General features: G+C 39.8%; 1 protein-coding gene across 2 annotated transcripts in view; it reads left to right on the top strand.

Annotated features, from left to right (window-relative positions):
* The first annotated feature begins 894 nt into the window (after nt 1-894).
* ndst3 (N-deacetylase/N-sulfotransferase (heparan glucosaminyl) 3) overlaps nt 895-21,244 on the top strand; it is a 136,625-nt gene continuing 116,275 nt past the window's right edge. Inside the window, exons 1-2 of one of the 2 annotated variants that reach the window (XM_057842613.1) lie at nt 895-1,225; nt 3,022-4,212. In XM_057842613.1, coding sequence (XP_057698596.1) covers nt 3,214-4,212 — 999 coding nt within the window. In that variant the 5' untranslated portion in view covers nt 895-1,225; nt 3,022-3,213. The remainder of the gene's footprint in view (nt 1,226-3,021; nt 4,213-21,244) is intronic. The other variant, XM_057842614.1, reaches the window with a different exon arrangement.

Raw genomic sequence — 21,244 nt, forward strand, 5'->3', positions numbered from 1 at the left:
AGTGGCCTAGCCAGTCTCCAGATCTCAACCCCATAGAAAATCTGCGGAGGGAGTTGAAAGTCCGTGTTGCCCAACGACAGCCCCAAAACATCACTGCTCTAGAGGAGATCAGCATGAAGGAATGGGCTAAAATACCAGCAACAGTGTGTGAAAAGCTTGTGAAGAGTTACAGAAAACATTTGGCTTCTGCTATTGCCAACAACAGGTACATAACAAAGTATTGCGATGAACTTTTGGTATTGACTAAATACTTATTTTCCACCATGATTTGCAAATAATTCTTTAAAAATCAAACAATGTGATTTTCAGTTTTTTTCCCCCCACATTCTGTCTCTCATGGTTGAGGTTTACCCATGTTGACAATTACAGGCCTCTCTAATATATTCAAGTGGGAGAACTTGCACAATTAGTAGTTGACTAAATACGTATTTGCCCCACTGTATAACTGAACTCATTATATAATACACAAATAAGGTTGCTTAAAAGTTGGTGGGGACAATTTGACCATCCTGAAAAGTTGGTAGTGTTATGTCCCTAACTGTAAACCTACGCCCTTGGCTCAACCTATTGGACGAATACTGCCTATCAGTGAGAATATTCTTGAAGAATTGGGAAAGTGTCCATTGAAACAGATTTAATACAAATGTAATAAGGGAATCAACTTGTGATCGTGAGTAGTGAACGTAGTTAGAAGAAAAAGAGGAGGTGATTTTGTGTCAATCATACACCCCAATCTTTACCCTCCCACTCTTTCACTATATCCGAGCCTTCTTCTGTGTGTAGGCGCTCCTTCACAACGCTTTTTTTTTTACGCACGGCCGACAGTCGTTAACGGGCAGCTTGCTATCGGTATTCCCCTGTCTGTCTGCTTGCTGCCAATCTTCAGCCTTAAAAGCGGAGATAAAGGCAACTTGGCGGGAGCGAAGAGGAAACAGCGTGTAGGGAGGGAGAGAGTGGGATAAATGGAAAGGAATGATAAAAGGGGGAGGAGAGCGCATCATTCCGGGTGGCTGCCCCTGCTGCTCTAGTGGAGGGAAGAGGGAAAAAGGGAGGGAGGGAGAGAGAGTAGGAGAGAGAGAGATGGCACAGGGCTTCGGCTTCCAAAACACACAGGGGAAGTGCGCCACCGAGACCAGACCACCGGAGCCACACGGAGCATCATCGCGCTCACCGGTCCTTCGTCGGAGCTCCTGCCCGCGCAGCAGTGCATCAACCGTGCCTAGAGGTAAGCGGGAAGCCCGGTCCTTGGGACCGGTGAATGGAGGTGCAGTCACCTGCAGGGGGTTCTGTTTGTTTGTTTCCTTTAAGCCATTTCAGACTTGTTTCTCTGTGATGTTCATTCAGTATTGTTTCACTCTTTATTTAGCTGCAATTGCAACAGCCTAGACCGATATAATACTTGCATCTTCATTTTATTCCGTCAGTAGGTATGCAAAGTTTGCATATGTCCTGCACTAAACTGTAATAATTTCTTGGGAAAATATTACGTTTACAGAATAGAAAATACCTGTGGACTATCAAGCAAAGGAAAGTGTTGGACGTTAGTTTTTCAATTATTAGGAAACACGGATTTAAAAGAAATCTATTTTACACATTTTAATATAAAGCAAAATCAGTGTGCATATTGTTTTATTCCTCCATTGCTTAATAAGGTTATTACAGTACTAAGGTTTGTGTACTAATTGCGGCGCCCTCGGGTGGCATCCAAAGACATTACATCAAAGAGTAACAGGTTACTTAAATGTTTCGCATTAAAATGTTAATCAATCAATAATGCTGAGAATGCATTCACTTATTGCAATGCTTCCCTTCCTGTTTCTCTTGAGGAACCAATTAAGAGTAAGTTTTGTGCTCTTGAGTGGGTCAATCATGATGATCAAGACAACTTTGTTATGAGATGCTAGAAAGAAACAAGTTATTTTCCTTCCATTGTAAATTGCTTCATCTGATGATGAGGAATAAGAAGACAAATGTTGGAGAAAATGCTGTTCATATTAGAATAGTAGAAAGGGGAGAAAAAAAGTTTGCTGTGGGATCTTTTCTTCTCTCTGGCTTCCGGCACATACATTAAGATGCTAATCCTTTTTTGTCTCTTTCTATAATTCACTGCATTTTGTTCCCCTCCGTCTCTTTCTGTCTTTGCTCTTTGTCTCCATTTCTCAATTTCTCTCCCGCTCTCCATTTCATCTGTACTGTCATAGGCTACCCTCAGATTAGTGCTCCTGGCAAAAAGAGTCCAATTCTAATTTTGTGGTACTTTAGATGATTAGGTTCAGAAATAGGACAGAAGTGAACCGAGTTTGGTGCAATTAGAGGGAATCTCAGCTGAGCTTCCCTGACTGATTAGTTGTGCCCCCGTACACCTCCCCACAAATTAACACATGACAGCTGTTGTTTATTGAGTTGTGTTTTTACTTGGGTTTCAGATGTGTGTGTGTATGTGTGTCTTGAGAAAATCCAAAGGCTTCAGGGTGCTATCAGTAATATGTGTAGCTACTGGCTGTTTTACATGTTACGAAAAGGTTGCACACACTATACGTAAGTAGAAATACAGGCATCTCTGTAAAAGTACAACATAGAAGCACTGGTTGGAATATTTTACGCCAGTCTAAAATAATAGAGGCATCAATTTAAATTGAAAGACTTGGAGGTGGACACCGAACCATTTTGTTTTTGGGCAAACATTTTATCTATGCTGATACTCACATATTCCACGCCCTTCCTTTCGGTGTCATTATGTCATTGTCCCTTGCACATGTGTTCAAGTCAATCAGTGTTTATGTGCGTTGGTATAACTGATATCTCAAAATGGCTGCATGCACAAATGCTGTCATTTTTGTGTTTCAACACTATTTTCTCCATTATCAGAGATCTAAGAAATTCTCCATTATACTGAAATACTTTGATCAACCGAACATGAAGGTCATTTATACTACTGTAGGTTTTGTCTGTCAATTTAAGTGCAGTAACTGTATAGTATATGCTTCGAACTTACTATTGACTTCTCTATCCTTTTCACAGATATTGATCACTACTGCCTGCCCGTGTGAAGACTGGAACTTCATATTCCCACTTGATTAGTGATGGTTGTGCCTCGACCACCAACATCTCCACCTGCCATGGTCACATGATGCATCCTTGAGCGGCCTTGCTCTCCGATTCACAGACTCATCTAAGCGCTCTTTTTCCAAAACGCACATCTGTGGGCCCGTCATGACGGTGGCTGTGCGATTCCGCCGCCACTTACGACGGCTCCTTCTCCTGCTGGCCTCTTGTTGTCTCCTCTCTTTGCTCCTCTCTGCCTACTTCTTGTTCACCAACTCCTCACCTTCCATGCAAATAGGACAATCGTCAGAGCCTGCATGCTCCCAGCCTCTCTCCATGTCCCCATACCGCCAACTACCATACCCGTACCCTCCTAATCCGCCTCACACACATGTTTTGACTGAGCCTGCGGTGCTGGTTCTAGTAGAGTCCCAGTACTCTCAGCTGGGTCAGGACATCGTGGCTATATTGGAGTCTGCGCACTTCAAGTTCCGCATGGAAATAGCCTCAGGGAAGGGTGACCTCCCGCCTTTGACAGACAAGGGCCGCGGACGATATTCGCTAATCATTTATGAGAATCTTCTCAAGTATGCACATGCAGACACATGGAACAGACAGCTGCTGCACCAGTACTGCACCGAGTTCAGAGTGGGCATCATCGGCTTCTATCGCTCCACAGAGACTTCCCCGCCTCTGCTTAAACTCAGAAACTTTCCGCTAGTGCTCAGGACCAATCAGGCCCTTTGGGACTGCTGCGTGGTGTCCAGCTCTCCCATCCTTCACCTAACCAAGCCCGGCACAGACCGAGGGGCCTTACCTGGTGAGGACTGGACATCCTTTTCCTCCAATCACTCCTCCTACCAGGCTGTGCTGCATGCCCGGGCCAAAGACGGGGCAGGGGCGGGCAGTGGTGACAATCCAGGGCCAGGCTTCAGCCTGGGTCTGCAGGCAACTGTCGTGCAGGACTTGGGGCTCTATGATGGAGTGAGGAGAGTCTTTTTTGGCCAGGGACTAAACTACTGGCTCCACAGACTCATCTTAGTGGACGCCATCTCCTACCTCACTGACAGGAAGATGACTTTAGGGCTGGAACGGCACATCTTGGTGGATATAGATGACATATTTGTGGGGAAGGAAGGCACCCGTATGAACGTCAAGGATGTGAAGGTATTTTGTGGAGGGAGATGTGTGAATGAGTCATTCTGCTACCAAATTAGGGATGTCGCGATACAGTTTTTTAACTTCAGATTTTTTTGTGTCATTATATGTTTTGCAGTGCACTGATCCAATATCTTTATTTTTTAGACCATTAGCTCTACCAACCAGGCTATAAAAACAATGTATGTTAAATAGGGCTGTCAAAATTATCACGATAACGGAGGGTAATTAATCTTTTTAACTAATCACGTTAAAATATTTGACGCAATTAACGCACATGCCCTGCTCAAACAGATTAAAATGACAGTGTCGTGTCATTTGTTGTTTTGTTTTTTTGTGTTTTGTCGCCCTCTGCTGGCGCTTGGGTGCGACTGATTTTACGGGTTTCAGCACCATCCATGAGCATTGTGTAATTATTGACATCAACAATGGCGAGCTACTAGTTTATTTTTTGTTTGAAAATTTTACAAATGTTATTAAAATGAAAACATTAAGAGGGGTTTTAATATAAAATTTCTATATTTCTATGCTCTTTTACAATCACAGGTTTCAAAGAGAAGTAGTCCTCCACAGAGGACATGTTTGCCTATAGATTTGATTTAAGAAGCTGAAAAGTGGTCCTGACAACACACATGAATACTGGATCGAATCCAATACTGCCCGATAGTCAAAATATGATACCGAAACTGAGTATTGGATTGGGTGACACTGCACCAAATCGTAACTAATATCTGCAAAAGAAATGTGAAGCTTTTTCCCTGGAAATGTGAAAACCTCAGCAAACTACTTAAGGGCCTATATTGCTATGTGTTTGTGTGCCTGCAGTGCCAAGCATATGTGTTAGAGTACGGCAAGAGAGTAATTATGTTAAATGGAGGTTTAGAGGCCCTTAAAAGGGACAAAGACACTGAGTTAAAGAAGGTTAGAGGTGGGGTGAGAGTGAGCTAGTGAATGAGCAAGTAAAAAACATGAATAGCTCCTATTCCTCTTTTCCCACGTTCTTCCTCTTAGACAAACTAAAAGGGAGTCAACCTTTAAAGGCAGCTATTGTTTTAACGCACACGCTCGCTTGAGCGGCTTCGCCCAGCCTACGCATACAAAGCCATGCGCCTCGCCATATGGATGTTTACAATATTTGCACATATTGGTTAGATTTTTTATAAAAGCTCCAGGAGTTTTGAGGTCAGATGTTTTCGTGGTAAATTCTTAATTTGGAGGCACAAACATGATTTAACTGATAGCCTGACAGCGTTGTGAAATGATCAAGCATAGGCCATTCTGTTTTGATTCATTGCCACAATACAGTCTTAGATTAAGAAAGTTAGATTGTCTTAATACTGAGGACAGATTAGGCATCTCAACCTGGATTTCCTGTGTCGAGTTTGCATGTTCTCCCTCTGCCTGTGTGAGTTTTTTCCGGGTACGCTGGATTCCTCCCTCATTCCCAAAACATGTATGGTAGTAGGCTGATTGAACACTCCAGAATTCCTTGGGTATGATTGGGAGCATGAATGGTTGGTTGTCCAATTGTGCGCTGTGATCGGCTGGCAACCAGTTGAAGGTGTACCTTGCCTCCTGCCCATAGTTAGCGAAGATAGGTTTAAGCACCCCCATGAATTTCATAAGGGTAAGCGGTACAGAAGACGAATGAATGAATGCATTTCACTAGCTTCTCGAAAAAATAATTTTAGTCTGTATGTTTCTTTTAGATACTGAAAAAGTCAAGTAAGCTTTGACTAATTTTTAAACTTTACAATGTTGATCTGCTATCCATTCATATTAATGCTTCTTTATAAATATTTAGACATGCTCAACCAAGACCACCAGAATTTCAGCCATTGCTCGTGACGTCAGATGCACCCACAATTTCACGTGCCATTGTGATGGCGATACTATTTATATGTAAGTCCTCCCTTAAATACCGGTAGTCTGATGTTTCTCAAATAAAATGTTACGTTCTAGGGGTGGCCAAGTCCAGTGTTCTTCCAAAATGTCCAACAACAGGTGAATTTGACACCCAAAATACGACTGCGCTTTCAACTTGTTTTGTTTGGATGCATACAGGCAGAACGTACTAAAAATGCCTTAAGAAAATACTTATATGCAGTTATATCAAATAAAGACGGTTTAAATACAGTGGGGCAAATAAGTATTTAGTCAACCACTAATTGTGCAAGTTCTCCCACTTGAAAATATTAGAGAGGCCTGTAATTGTCAACATGGGTAAACCTCAACCATGAGAGACAGAATGTGGAAAAAAAACAAGAAAATCACATTGTTTGATTTTTAAAGAATTTATTTGCCAATCATGGAGGAAAATAAGTATTTGGTCAATACCAAAAGTTCATCTCAATACTTTGTTATGTACCCTTTGTTTGCAATAACGGAGGCCAAATGTTTTCTGTAACTCTTCACAAGCTTTTCACACACTGTTGCTGGTATTTTGGCCCATTCCTTCATGCAGATCTCCTCTAAAGCAGTGATGTTTTGGGGCTGTCGTTGGACAACACGGACTTTCAACTCCCTCCACAGATTTTCTATGGGGTTGAAATCTGGAGACTGGCTAGGCCACTCCAGGACCTTGAAATGCTTCTTACGAAGCCACTCCTTTGTTGCCCTGGCTGTGTGTTTGGGATCATTGTCATGCTGAAAGACCCAGCTACGTCTCATCTTCAATGCCCTTGCTGATGGAAGGAGATTTTCACTCAAAATCTCTCGATACATGGCCCCATTCATTCTTTCCTTTACACTGATCAGTCGTCCTGGTCCCTTTGCAGAAAAATAGCCTCAAAGCATGATGTTTCCACCCCTATGCTTCACAGTGGGTATGGTGTTCTTCGGATGCAATTCAGTATTAGCTGTGTTTCTACCAAAAAGTTCTATTTTGGTTTTATCTGACCATAACACATTCTCCCAGTCCTCTTTTGGATCATCCAAATGCTCTCTAGCGAACCGCAGACGGGCCTGGACATGTACTTTCTTCAGCAGGGGTACACGTCTGGCAGTGCAGGATTTGAGTCCCTGGCAGCGCATTGTGTTACTGATAGTAGCCTTTGTTACTGTGGTCCCAGCTCTCTAAAGGTCATTCACTAGGTCCCCCCATGTGGTTCTGGGATTTTTGCTCACCGTTTTTGTTATCATTTTGACGCAACGGGGTGAGATCTTGCATGGAGCCCCAGATCGAAGGAGATTATCAGTGGTGTTGTATGTCTTCCATATTCTAATAATTGCTCCCACAGTTGATTTCTTTACACCAAGTGTTTTACCTATTGCACACACAGTCTTCCCAGCCTGGTGCTGGTTTACAATTTTGTCTCTGGTGTCGTTTGACAGCTCTTTGGTCTTGGCCATAGTGGAGTTTTGAGTGTGACTCACTGAGGTTGTGGACAGGTGTCTTTTATACCGATAATGAGTTAAGACAGGTGCCATTAATACAGTTGGAGCCTCGTTAGACCTCGTTAGAAGAAGTTAGACTTCTTTGACAGCCAGAAATCTTGCTTGTTTGTAGGTGACCAAATACTTATTTTCCACTCTAATTTGGAAATAAATTCTTTAAAAATAAACCAATGTGATTTTCTGTTTTTTTTTCCATATTCTGTCACTCATGGTTGAGGTTTACCCATGTTGACAATTACAGGCCTCTCCAATCTTTTCAAGTAGGAGAACTTGCACAATTGGTGGTTTACTAAATATTGCACCACTGTACGTGACGTGACTAATGTGGTCAACTTTAAAGGTACCACAAGAAAACACAATGGTTAAACGTATGAGAGGGAAATACATGCAAAAAGAATTTTTAACCAATGTGCACATGTGTACGGATGCTTGCACGTGTGTTCAAGCATCTGAGCATTGTAGGAAGTCTCGCCGCATGGAAGGAATTGCAGATCACTGGTCCTCGAGAGCACCTATCCAGCCTATTTCCAATGTGTCCCTCCTCCAACACACCTGAATCAAATAATCAGGATCATTATCAGGCTCCTGCAGAGCTTGCTGATGAGCTGATCATTTGATTCAGGTGTGTTAAAAGCAGGGATACATGGGGAACCAGATGGATAGGTACTCTCGAAGATCAGACTTGGGCACCCCTGCTATATAGTATCTGAATAGGAGAATGTTGTGTATTTTATCCTCCACATGGTGCTGTAGGTTAGTTAGTCTATCTTGCCACACTTACATTTGGGTGTGGCTATGTTCTGCTCCCAGTCTGCTGCTTTGCAGCTTTTCTCCAGTGATGTAGTGTTTAATTATTTTATTCACAGATTTTACTCGGAAAAGTTATACCAAGAAAAAGAGAAGGCAGTGTCATTATGCAACAGTGTTCAGCTTTTGGCTGTTCAAAATGGATGGAGGGTGAATACAATATAAAGAGCAAAGAAAGGCAATTAGCGGGGAAAAAATTATGCCACTAAACAGTGTTCCATTTCGCCCAACCAAAGGCTTCATCTATGTCCAAAATGGAAAAATGAGGAAAAAGATGATTGGGTCAATCAACGTTTACATGCTGTGCGCTAACAGTGCCTGCTAACTTTGTGAACAAAGATCAGTATTTTTGTCATTTACATGAAACATTGTGTATGCATGATCAACGATTTGCCACCTTGATTTCTTGGTCGCTAATGAGTCAGCATTCTTCTACCAATGAAGACGCAAATCCAATGGTCGTCTTGTCTAAGCTCAACTTTTCAGCTGCAGTCGGCAGCCGCTCTGGTATCCCATACATGATTTTAGAAAAGACTTATCGCTTCAACTAAGGAACGTCATCCACCATTTTTAATTACCTCGCGACCCAAAAACTGATAAGAACGCAGCTTTCTCTGGCATTCTTACATCCTGGCTGACAATACGTAAGTTACGTCTGGCACAAAGGAGTATTTAACGTTAAGTTCGTTCCACAATTTCAGCCCCGAGGAGTGTGTCATTTTCTGTGTTTAAACAATATTTTATTCATTATCATAATTCGAAAAAATTCCTGATTGCAGATTTATTTTCTTTGAGCAACATCTTTGACATTGAGGTAATTTATACTCAACAATTACTAATGATAATTAAATTGGCTTCTTTTTTTAAAAACACACAAAGACCTATTTATTTATTTTCACAAGAATTTGGTTGGGAGTTACAGGGTATGACATTTTAATTTATTGTCTTAGTCTAGGCTTGTCTCGGTCTTATTTTGTTTTGGTCATAACTGCCAAAAGTCTTTTTCTTTTTGGTGACTTAAGGTCTCGGATACTATTGTTTGGAGAACAACACTACTTGCCAAACTTGGATTTGCATTTCCCCATTTTGGAGCTGTTCTGTCTTATACAAACACATGGACTTCACTATCAGTTGTCGGGAAAGTTGTCGCAGGGCCGTTCCGTAGGCGGCCTATTTTCAAAAATTCAAATAATTTAAAAAACGAAAGCCGCTAGCAACCTAAAACCAAAACAGGCACCTTCCATAGGTATATATGAGTCTCCTTGAGCAGAGGCATCAAAGAATTCAAAGTCATTCCCAAATAAAATCCTGAATAATTTTAAAAAAATAAAAGTATAACAAAACTTAAAATGGTTATACAATTCTCAGATGTTACGCTAGATGCACAAAAATCGCCAGATGCAGAGATATTCACCTACATTTTCAGAATCAATAGCAATATTTCACACATAAGTTTTTGCCCAAAAAAGCGACAGAATTTTTTTTGGTTTTATTTAGTGCAATTTTGACATACATTTTCAACAGCTAATAAATCACTCAATTTTCACATCAGCAACTTAATACTAGAGGAAAGCATGCAGAATTATCTTAATTTTACTCAAGAAAGCAAAATTTGCATTTTTCTACATCCACTCATAACTTATTTAGGTTTAATTCCGATGTCACTACTGCCTCAGCACGTCTTTTGGCTATCTGGCCATCGTCATTTTTAGTTTGAAATGTTACATAAAATAAAACACGTAATAGCCAATTTTTTTGTATGGACGCAGAAATGTTTAACTTACTAGTCTTTTGGCAAAAAACAGGCAGTTGGTCGAAAATTACCTGATTAGTTGAATGTAAAGTAACGCTATTGTGTATATATACAAAATCCAACGTGTTGGCCATCACAAAACAAAGAGCTTTTTCAGTTGAAAGTCATTGTAAGTAAATGCGTAAATCCTGGAATTTCTATAGATATGAACGTAAAATAGTTTACATTCTTGGTTAAAAGCAAAAAACAGGGCAGTTATCATTAATTTTTTCATAAATATTTCAAGCTAAAGTTACGCTTATTTTTTCCCGATTCGTTCGATTCATTTTTTTTTTTTTCACGTTTCAAAGTGCATGCATTGTGCTTTTTACATAATAATTACCTTGAATCCCCGACCAAATCACTCTCGAGACACTCCTGCCTGCATGTATGCACTAAAACGTTCTTCACGTTCCCACCTATATTCGGCATTAGATTAACCCTTTAAGGTCTGGGCCTATTTTGTCTGATTTTGCGTGCCTTTGAAGTTGCCTTTATATTTCAAAGAAAGAATTGTTTACGATGGCCTGGTTTGGTCCCTTTTTTTGTGACACCTTGAACTTCATGTCCAAACTGTTGTTTCCTTCACTGACCAATTATAAATCATCATTTTGGGCCCAAAAAGACCAAAAATTCCAAAATCGTTTTGTCAAAATTTTTAATATTGATGTCCAATTGACAACCAAACATGCGTAACGAACCGTTTTGAAACTTTGTAATATTTATTCAACATGTTAGGATGAACATTCAACCCAAAAAATTTAGAATAAATAGTCTTATATTTGACAATTCAACATAAACAACAGGTATAGCCATAGGCGTTTTTTGCCTTTATACATGCTCTAGTCAAAACAGGTTATATACAGCAGACCAAACAGTGAAGAACAGTGAAAAAATATATACCATCTAACACAAAAAGTGTTTAGAGGCCATCTCTTTATGAGTTTAGGTATTGCGGCCCATCACCTGATGAAAACTATGTACACACAATCAAGCTTCTTGAACACACATTTATATACACAAATTGAGAAGACTGATTGTGGGGGAAAAAAAAAAAAAAACATTGGAAAAAAAAGTATTTTCAAAAATATTTACAATAAACAAGTTAAATTTTTTTCAGGCATGCCACTCCGAAAAGCAGTTTCGTCCTGGGACACAGGGCTACATCACACAGCCCACACTTCCATGGGGTGTCGGTCCTCTTTCCACCCTTCCACCCTTCCATTTTCATTTCACTTTACTTTCATTGTCACTATAAATGTACATGAAAAAAGTTAGTATTAATGAAAATAATAAAGTATAAAATAAAAATATATACAGCAATAAATAATAATGGAAATCTATATGTATGACAATAGAAAGAATACCATAGCTGAATATGTGCTACATCCCTAATCTTCATATAGAAAGAAGAACACCACAAATTATAAATTCCTGCCTGGGATACACACAGTGCACGTACGACTTTGATCTGATATGCACATTTTATTATTATATACACGAACACACACTTATATTGTATCAAAATTAACTTTGGCTTGCAATATCAAAAGAAACTTTGAAAAGAAACTTTTTCAGCATAAAAAAAAAAAAAAAAAAAAGTGAGTTGGCTTACCTCTGCTCGTCGATGGCGTCACCCACGTGTTCAAATCCATCACTATCTTCACTCGAGGACTCTTCCGAAGAAGACGATGATGACGAATTTGGACCATCCTCTTCCTCAAGTTGATCAAAAAGCACAATTGCTTGCACTAAATTTAGTTTTCGTTCATTCTCAAAGTCACACAAAGTCGCTGCTCGATCCAAACGGCCGTCGCTCGCCACCTCGCTGCTTCAGAACACTCCTCCCTCTCGTTCGGTGGAACCTCGCACGGCAGTTATATTTATTTAAAAAAACGCATTTTGTGCTTCCACTGTGACTTCGAAAGGGTTCGTTTGATTTGTGTTTTTTTTTCATGGAGCTTCCGTTTTGAAAAAGGACAAGAAATGATGGAAATATAGACATAAACAAATGATCCATGCAGCGTTTTAATGTTTTTTTGAGAGGACAAGAAAACTATAAAACTTAAATGACAATATCTCACGTTTTAGTTGGTCGATTGACTTCAAATAATAACGAGAGCAAACCGCAACTTCCGCACTTTAAAACGAGACCAACCAACGGCATGTGGGGGACGTAATTAAAACGTGAGGGCGCTTCAAAGACGATGTGCGCTGAGGACCATGGTTAATACATGTTTCAGTTTATTGCAGCGAAAGTCTCCACGACGCTCTGCCTGGCTCGGCCCCCTACGGGAAGCCATGGCGCAATGTCTGTAGGAGCTGTATCGTCAACTGATAGTGAAGTCTTGTTACTGTTGGTAATGGGTCAAAGCTAAGGTGTTGCTATGAACTGAGCGGCTCTCACTCTGTAGCGACTGGCCCTAATCAGCTAACGAACAAACAAATGGAGAAACAAAGAAAAATGCTATATATGTACTGTAACAAACTGTTTTTTGTGAAGTTTTTTGTAATTTTATAATTAGTGGTGTGCCACCTTAGGCACCTCACAATTTGATTCGATTACGATTAAGGGTGCTACGATTCGATTTTTGAGCGATGATCACGGTATTGACGATTATCGCGGTTATCACGATTATCGATGCATCGTACAGTACTGATTAATTAAGTAGCCCAACAAATTTTTGTCCATTATGTATTTAAAATATCCCTATGATTTAACAGAAAAGATAGAAACATGCCCATACAACAAAAAGCTGCCCTTAGGATGCTTTTTTATTTATTAATTTTACCATTTTAAAGGGAGTAGTCATTTCTCTCAACAATACAATAAAATTTACACAGGTGGAATGAATTCCACGTTTTCTGGAAACAAACAAAGTGTCTTTAGAAATAAGAGTTTTTATAACCAATATACTTTGTTTTCACAATGTTCACTCCCTTGTGTAACTCTTGGAGTGACAGGTGGAAATCACAACTGCTCTTGACACCGCCACACACACACTCATTACAGCGCGCGCACTTTCTTCTCTCCCTCTCTCTCCAGCAGATTTATATACTATTTTGCATGTTTGTAGTGTTACTGCTGTACTTAATCATGGTACTACACCTTCTGCGTATGAAATACACGTTAGCGAATTAGCTTATTAGCGTAGCGCTCGGCCCTAACTATTAACATCTCAAAAACAACAACAATAAAAGCTAAACAGAGGGTTCGTGTACTCACCTCTTGTAGGCGCACACAGGTCTTAGCAACACATTCAGGACATTTTTTAATTAAAATGCCTTAAAACTACTACTGGACATCTGAGAGACAAGGAGCAACGAACTCTCTTCCCCTATCGCCCTAAAAAATAACTTGCGCACAAAAGCGAGACCGCCGGTTCGCACTTCTGTCCCTGCCTGTCTGATACACAAATTTATTTTCCAGTCACTTAAAAAGGAGTAAATCTCTCTCCCAGTAACTGGGTGCATCCATCAGTGTCTTGAATTTCATTCCGCTACGAGCGGCTGTCATAAAGTTATGAGTGGAAAATCATTGTTTTTGAACCTTTATGAATCGTAATCGAATCATCACGTGTCGAATCACGATGCATGTAATAATCGATTTTTTGGAACTCCTCTATTTATAATTGACGTCTGGGTAATTTGAGATGCCCTCTAGAGTTATTGTTCATCTCTTTGCATCCATGATCCTTGTAAACCAACAATTAAAAACTAAATTTCCCCTACAGTATACAGTATGACCCAATATTATTGGAGGAAAAGAAGTTTTTTATTGAGAACAGGAAAAATGTACTTTATTCCCCCTCGTACACCTCCCCACAAATAAACACATGATAGCTTTTGTTAATAAAGTTGTGTTTTTACTTGGGTGTCACATGTGTGTGTGTTAAGCAAATTCAAAGCCTTCATGGTGCTTTCAGTATCAGGAAAAATTTACTTTTTTCCTTTTCTCTGTTTCCGGTTATGTGAGGTGTCTTTCCTATTCTCCTATTCACCCATTCTGACTGCATACAGGAGATGAAGTAGTGGTGTGTGTGTTAGGGCTGAAAAACCTTTCAGTGTTTGTATGTAGTATTATAAATATGTTTCAATCTGTGACATTTACTTGTAAAATAGAATGACACTTTCCATCAAAGCATGACAAAAAGAAGGCCGCACCGGTTCATGGCTAAAATGTGGCGAGATTTGAAGCATGTGGTGGTTGAAAAAAACAAACACATAATAGGCGGTGAAGTGGAGAGGGATTCCACAGTTGAATGTAAAAAGGATGCTTGTAACCCATACACACATCATCCGCAAATTGAGCAGCCGCACTCCTTCTACAGTAGTATGAATTTTCATTTTTAGTCAGCTTGACGCTTCAGCTTTGTCGCATAAATATACATGAGGATGAACTGGTGGTGAAACGCAATGGCAGGGAGGTGTGAAGAGGGAGGTCAAGCGTCGTTCAGGCAGTGACACCAAAAGACAGAGGCGTTCCATCTCAAACGCACACACGCGTCTGCCACATTTGCTCCTTCAGGATAGCAGGAAATCACAGAGAGGAAGAAAAGAAGGAAGACGGGGTGTTAGTGGAGCCTAGGGGAATAGCTTGCAGCAAACTTCTTCATTTCACAGAGACAAAATGCTGACGGGAAAGGAGGAAGCGGAGGGGAGGTTGAGGAATAGAAAGACAGTGATGAGAAGCAACCTCTCTCCTCACTTAAATAGGTGATGAGTGGTTTATGAAAGGAGACTTTAAGATGTCATTGGTAATGCATCAAAGTTGTTGATATTTTCTCAAATGTGAAAAGATATTAACCACTGTAAAAAGAAAAAAAAAGTAATGGCAATATGAGTCTATTGATTTTTACAGTATTTCTTCTTTTCTCTCACCTCTTGTTCAGGCTGCTTCTTTTAGATGACTTGAAAAATCAAACGCAACAAAACAAAACATAACAAAACAGGCTAGACCCTACTCATTTTATTCTCACTTAAGTAAGTTCAGTTGATGTTTTCTGAGATCTAGTGTTTGATAGGCCTGGTATTCCTAACTTTGATTTGACCCAAACTCACTGCAAATCAAAAAACATAACAAAAGATAAAATAAAAAAAAAGCTTAATTACTGAAATAATGATGATCTCATCTTAATTTTTTTCACAAATTTACAAATACTGAGTATGAATTCTATGCCTGCAGAATAAAACACAAAGTGCAGTACTCCTTTGAAGCAAATTCAGATTTTTTTGCAAGAACGGCAACAAGTAAAAACACATTTGTGCCATCTAATTGAAAAGCAATGAATTGTTTTGGGTGTCACTATACGTCACTGGCAAGGATAGATTTTTTTTTTTTTTTTTTTACTGATAATCATTTTTCGATGATGCACAGTTACATGTATAATCCAGGCCAGTGTTTTTTTTGGCAGTCCTTTTCATTTTTGTCGTAGTCTTTGTCTTTTTCTTTGTCATTTCAAAACATTTTTATCTTCGTCTAGTTCAGTGCTTCTCAATTATTTTCTGTTACACCCCCCCAAGGAAGACGTTAATGTTTCGCGCCCCCCCCAAACTCTGCCGCCACTGTAAATAGTATCATTTGTCTATAATATTACTATTAGAGGTGTGCAAAATTTCCGATTCTTAGATTATTCGCGATTCGGCCGTGGAAGATTCGAGAACGATTCACAAACATCCAAATTCCGATTATTGAAATATGCGAAGTAAAGCGGAAGTACACAACACTCAGCGCGCCGCGCGGTCTTCGGGACGGAACGGAGCAAGAGTAGCTAAACATCATGCTTCCCATTACCCGGCCCCTCGGGTAATGCCAATGCTCAACTCACGGCTCTAGCTCAACTCATGCAACGAGATAAAAAAACACAACAACATACCTGACTGCTGCCGAAAAGCTGCTCCAAAGTACATCCATATAATGTTACAGTGGATATCATCTATATAGGACTAGATGCAATTTCGATTTGGTAGTGTTAGCAGCACATCTACAAAAAGCTAGATGCGGGCGTTATAAACGGCCGCCATCTTAAAGCAGTAAACTTCCTTGCAAGGCTGTTGTAGCGAACCTTCCAAGCAACCCTAATTAACTTTTTATCTAAAATACTCCTAAATCGGTAAAATATTGACTTGAATCTATCTTTAAAATAGTTTTAAAACTTTCACATGTCGAAAGTAGACAAAAGGGAAATTATGGAATAACGGGAGCAATTTTAACAAATTTAATGGTTGATTCACAACATTAAATTAATTGAATGTAGTTTAAAGCTGCTGATACAGAATGGGGACTGGAGTTAGTTATTTAATGTTATTTTTGTATATTTGTTTACTGCTATATGTTAACTTGATACTGAAATAGTAGTGTGGTTTAGCCTGAGAGTATTTTTGAACAATTTTGGAACTAATGTACAAAACATAAAAAAAAAAAAAAAAAAAAAAAAAGGAGGGGGGTGCATCAATAATCGTTTTATAATCGAATCGGAGCCTCTGAATCGTAATTGTAATCGAATTGTTAGGTGCCCAAAGATTCCCAGCTCTAATTACTATTATAAGCACGCCTCTGCCTCACATTGTCCTTTTTTCTATTAGAGAAAATAAGAGATCAACTTATAAAGTATAACATTGTTTTGTTTGTAACAGAGGAGACTTAACGTGCATCAATTTGCCTGAATTAAAAAAGTCACATCCAAACTGTAAAAATGCACTCAAGGTACATTTTTTGACCATTTGATACTGAAAAATAAAATCAGTAAATAATAACAAATTAAAATTAATTAGAAACATTAACTCATGAGGACAACATGCCAAAAAAATTGACCGAAAAAACAAAACTGAATAGAAGAGGAAAAAAAGTGTCTTCGGACAGAAGGGCAGTTTTTATTTTCGCTGCTCGCTGCTCACAGTATCACCTCCAGTTTGCAATGGTGTGGGGTTATTTTGCACTGAGCATGCTAACAGTGCTCACTCGTTTACTGATATAACACTGACAAAGCGGGACGATTGTTGGCAATATTCGGCACATTTTCGCTGAGAAACAACCAAGCGGCTTATCAATGAGATTGGGGTCTAATGTCTTTAAGTGGCGTCTTAATTGATTTGGCTTCCGGCTGTCCGCTATAATCATTTTTAGACACAGTAAACAGTAGTCTTTCCTCATCTACCACTGTGTTAAATGCCAAAGCCAAAAGGCAAACGGCCCGAAAAAAGCGCATTCTCGGCGGCCGAGGGAGAACCGTAGGTGAGGGCGGTCGTCGTGACGATCCCAAGCCGAAAATGGCACTTCTCGGGCGGACATGTGAGAACCGGAGAAGACAGTGGGTCGCTGCGTGAGTCCGGCCGGAAAACTGCTTTCGAAAACGGCGCATAGCTCTTCATATCTCTCTTCTGTGTACTCTTGCTTACTTCAAAAATACTGCGTGCACTTTGAAAATGAGAGCGCCACTGCCACCCACTGAGTGGATGTCCAAGTACACTTTATTCTAGTACGGCTAAAAAAAAAAAAAAAAAAATGCATGTTCCCCGAGAACACATGCGCCACCCCTGGCATCGCTCTGCGCCCCCCTGGGGGGACGTGCCCCACTATTTGAGAAGTACTGGTCTAGTTTTAGTCGACAGTTACTCAAAATGTTTTCACCTGTAAAATTCAAATTCAATATTTAAGTCCAAAAAGTAAAAAAAAGGTTTCCAATTATTTCAAATGAAAATGGACAGAGGAGCGTATACTGTAGGGTCTACAAGAACAACGCTATCTTTGCGATGATAATACACACTCAGCAGGAAAAGCAGTACATTATTTCCGATTAAACCTACCTAGAAGCCATGAATTGTATGTAAAAAAAAAAAAAAAAGTTGTCCGAGTGTTTAACATCCTCTAGGCCAGGGGTCCCCAACCTTTTTTGCACCACAGACCAGTGTGATTTGGGTCTTTTTTTCACGGACCGGTGTTTTATCAAATTTTTCACCACTCCCAAAGCTTTTGTGGCGGTGAAAAAAGCCCTCTTTTATAATCAGTTGGACTGTCAATATTATCCAACGGTGCTAAAAAAAAACTGTTTACATCATTTACATACATGTGCAACACAAATATGGCGTAAATTATTGCTTAACGACACGGCGAAGTCGTTAAGTGAGAGAGCTGCGTGCAGTTATTGTGTGCAGCTAACATGGCAAAAGTAAGTTAATATTCCTTTCTTTAAAGAAAGTTTGTAGTGTGTACTTTGGAATCGCTGCATTCGCGGTCTTTTTTTACGTTACGCGCATGCCAAATTTGTCAGAACACCGGCAATGTGTAGCAGAAAAATACAGCAAATATAAAATAACATTTGTTTTTAGCCCCGTCGTGTTAAGTGCAGGGAAAATACAACTCACCCGCTGGATCAGTGGGAGGCCTGAACTTGTTTCATTGAGACGAGATGGTCCCGAGATGGGAGAGTGAGAGAAGCCCGCTTCACAAAGATATGATGTTGGAAATTGTAGCACAGTATTTAGTGCTCTCCTAGCGATGTCAGGATATTCCGAAATGACTTTAATCCAGAACCTCGTAGAGTTGTTGTCTCAAATGTACGTTTAAGATCGCCGTGATTTGCGATCTCTACCCAAGCTGATATTCCTGTTGCACAGACATGCTCGAATCATTCGGTTTATTCACATACCGGTCATGAATCCACTCCTTTGCAGTTTGTGGGTCTTTAGTGATTGGGAAGTAGCATAGATTTTGTTTTCTTCGCGGTTGTAGGCTCATCTTCTGGCTCGTCAGGTTCCTTTTTCCCCGTAAAAAATCTGTCCAAAGACGTCTGTTTTTCAGTCATTCTAGTGGGGAGGCTAATTATTTCCGGGACAAATGTGATGGGCGACGACCTACGTCATACATTATTATCGAGGCCAAGCGCACATAGATATACAAAACAAGATGTACTGCTAACAGTCCAAACAATGCATTTCTATGACGACCTCTTATCCTGTAGTTGTATATCTAGAGTAGACAGGGATATTGGTGTGTTAAGGGGCACAGGCAAAAGTCAATTGGCCAGAACGCAGTCATTAGTAAATTATTTATTATTTCTGCGCAGCCCGGTACCAAATGCGCCATGGACTAGTACCGGCCCGCGGCCCGGTCGTTGGGGACCGCTGCTCTAGACTTACCAGAACTGGAGTGAGGGGTGGATGGAGAGAAGGCATTTTTTTTTTATTATGTCACAGTAGTCGTGCTCCATGCTTTTGCTTGCAAATAAACTATTGAAACCCAGTTTTGTTAATAACGGCCCTAGAGTATAACGGCATTACTAAAGGCGTTATTTTTTTGGGGTAGTGAGTAATCTAATTAATTACTTTTCTCATCTTGGCAACGCTGTTACCGTTACTGAGAATGTAAAGACGTGCGTTACTATGCATTACTATGTTTGTTGAATGACGCGAGAAAAGTCTGTGAGAGACACAGACTCACGGAGACGAGAGAGCAGAGCGGGAGTGGGGAGGAAGGAAGGGAGTTGTGATGCAATTGCAAACGCGATGCTAGGTGCCTCCAATAATACCTGTCTGTAGCCGATAGCCTACAAACTACGCCCACATGATGCTACGGTAGATATCACATTTATATAGCGGAAAACACTCAGGTGACCTTAAGTTCCGCTCCGAGACACTCAATTTGGCCAACTTGCAAAATTGTCCGATATGCATGTGTGATACATCATTGGAAAGCTTAAAATCTCAATTTTCTGGGGGAAGAACAATTTTCAACAGGAGGGCATTTTGAAAAAAAAACAACAGTTTTTTAAACAGCAAAACTCTATTTGGAGGTGAGAGCACGCGAGAGCAGAATTACAGATGCCATGACTTTAACAAGATATTATCGCATACTTACCTTGTTTCGATCCAAAAACTCCATGTAGCATGTATCACTGACTGTCCAGCTGTGAATGGGTGAAACATGGTAATATAACAAGGGTCGCGATGCAGAAATCGCAGACATCAAGGAGTGGTCAAGATTTTCTTTTTCATATATTTACCCTTATAAAGATTTTTTTCCCCCCAATTTTTCTTTGTTTGAATCGATTATTTATCATCCAACATATCGGAGAAAATTTGACATTAACAAAACAATACAATTAAGCGATAGTTATGGGGTGGATATCTGTGACTTTTTTACAGACGCCATTTTTTTCTTTGTGACATAATTTGTTAAAAAGTTTAAAATATGTGAGTGAATAATTTTTTAAAGTCTTTTTTTTTTTTGTAAACGAAATATGAGACATCAATTAATGATTCTAAGCTAAAAACGAGAGACATTTTAAATAATAAATATTATTAATTACCTTCGTTTTATGGCTGGGTTGAAACAAAAGCGGTTGCGTGACGTCTGTAAACGGGGGTTTTTAGGGTAAAACGGACAAATTAGAAATAGTTCGGGGCTTCATGCGCCATGAATCTGCTATTGCAGCATATTGATATATTGTTCTATCAAACACAACAGTTGTTTTGGCTTAGAATACAGAGGAGTGCAAGAGCGGAAACTGCTTTTTCAGTGTTGTCTGTGTTTTCCGCCTGTTTTCCGCCATATAGAACTACATGCGAAATGCCAGACACGGTGGCGTTAGCACATGTATAGAGAACTAGATGCAAAATGATCGACTCGCCGGCGTGACTAAACAGCTGCCATCTTGAAGCAGTAGGAAGGCTCTGTTGTACAGAACCTTCCTAGCGAACCTAAGTAACTTTTTATCTAAAATACTCCTAAATGGGCAAAATCTTTACTTGAATCTATCTTTAAATGAGGAAACAGTTTTAAAACATTCTCATGTTTAAAGTAGACCTGAACTAGAGCAGAGGTTACTGTGTTTTTTTTTTTTTTTTTTTTTTGGGGGGGGGGGGGGGGTGAAAAAAAAATGAAAGGAAACACCAGTTTGCCTAGTAACTAATTACTCTTACATTCAGGTAACTGAGTTACTAAATCAATTACTTTTAGGGAGAAGTAATTTGTAACTGTAATTAATTATTTTATTAAAGTAAGATTAACAACACTGTTGAAACCCTAATGCTCCATCTAGGAGTGGG

The sequence above is a fragment of the Corythoichthys intestinalis genome, chromosome 8 (genome assembly GCF_030265065.1).
Source record: "Corythoichthys intestinalis isolate RoL2023-P3 chromosome 8, ASM3026506v1, whole genome shotgun sequence".
NCBI classification, from domain to species: Eukaryota; Metazoa; Chordata; class Actinopteri; order Syngnathiformes; family Syngnathidae; genus Corythoichthys; species Corythoichthys intestinalis.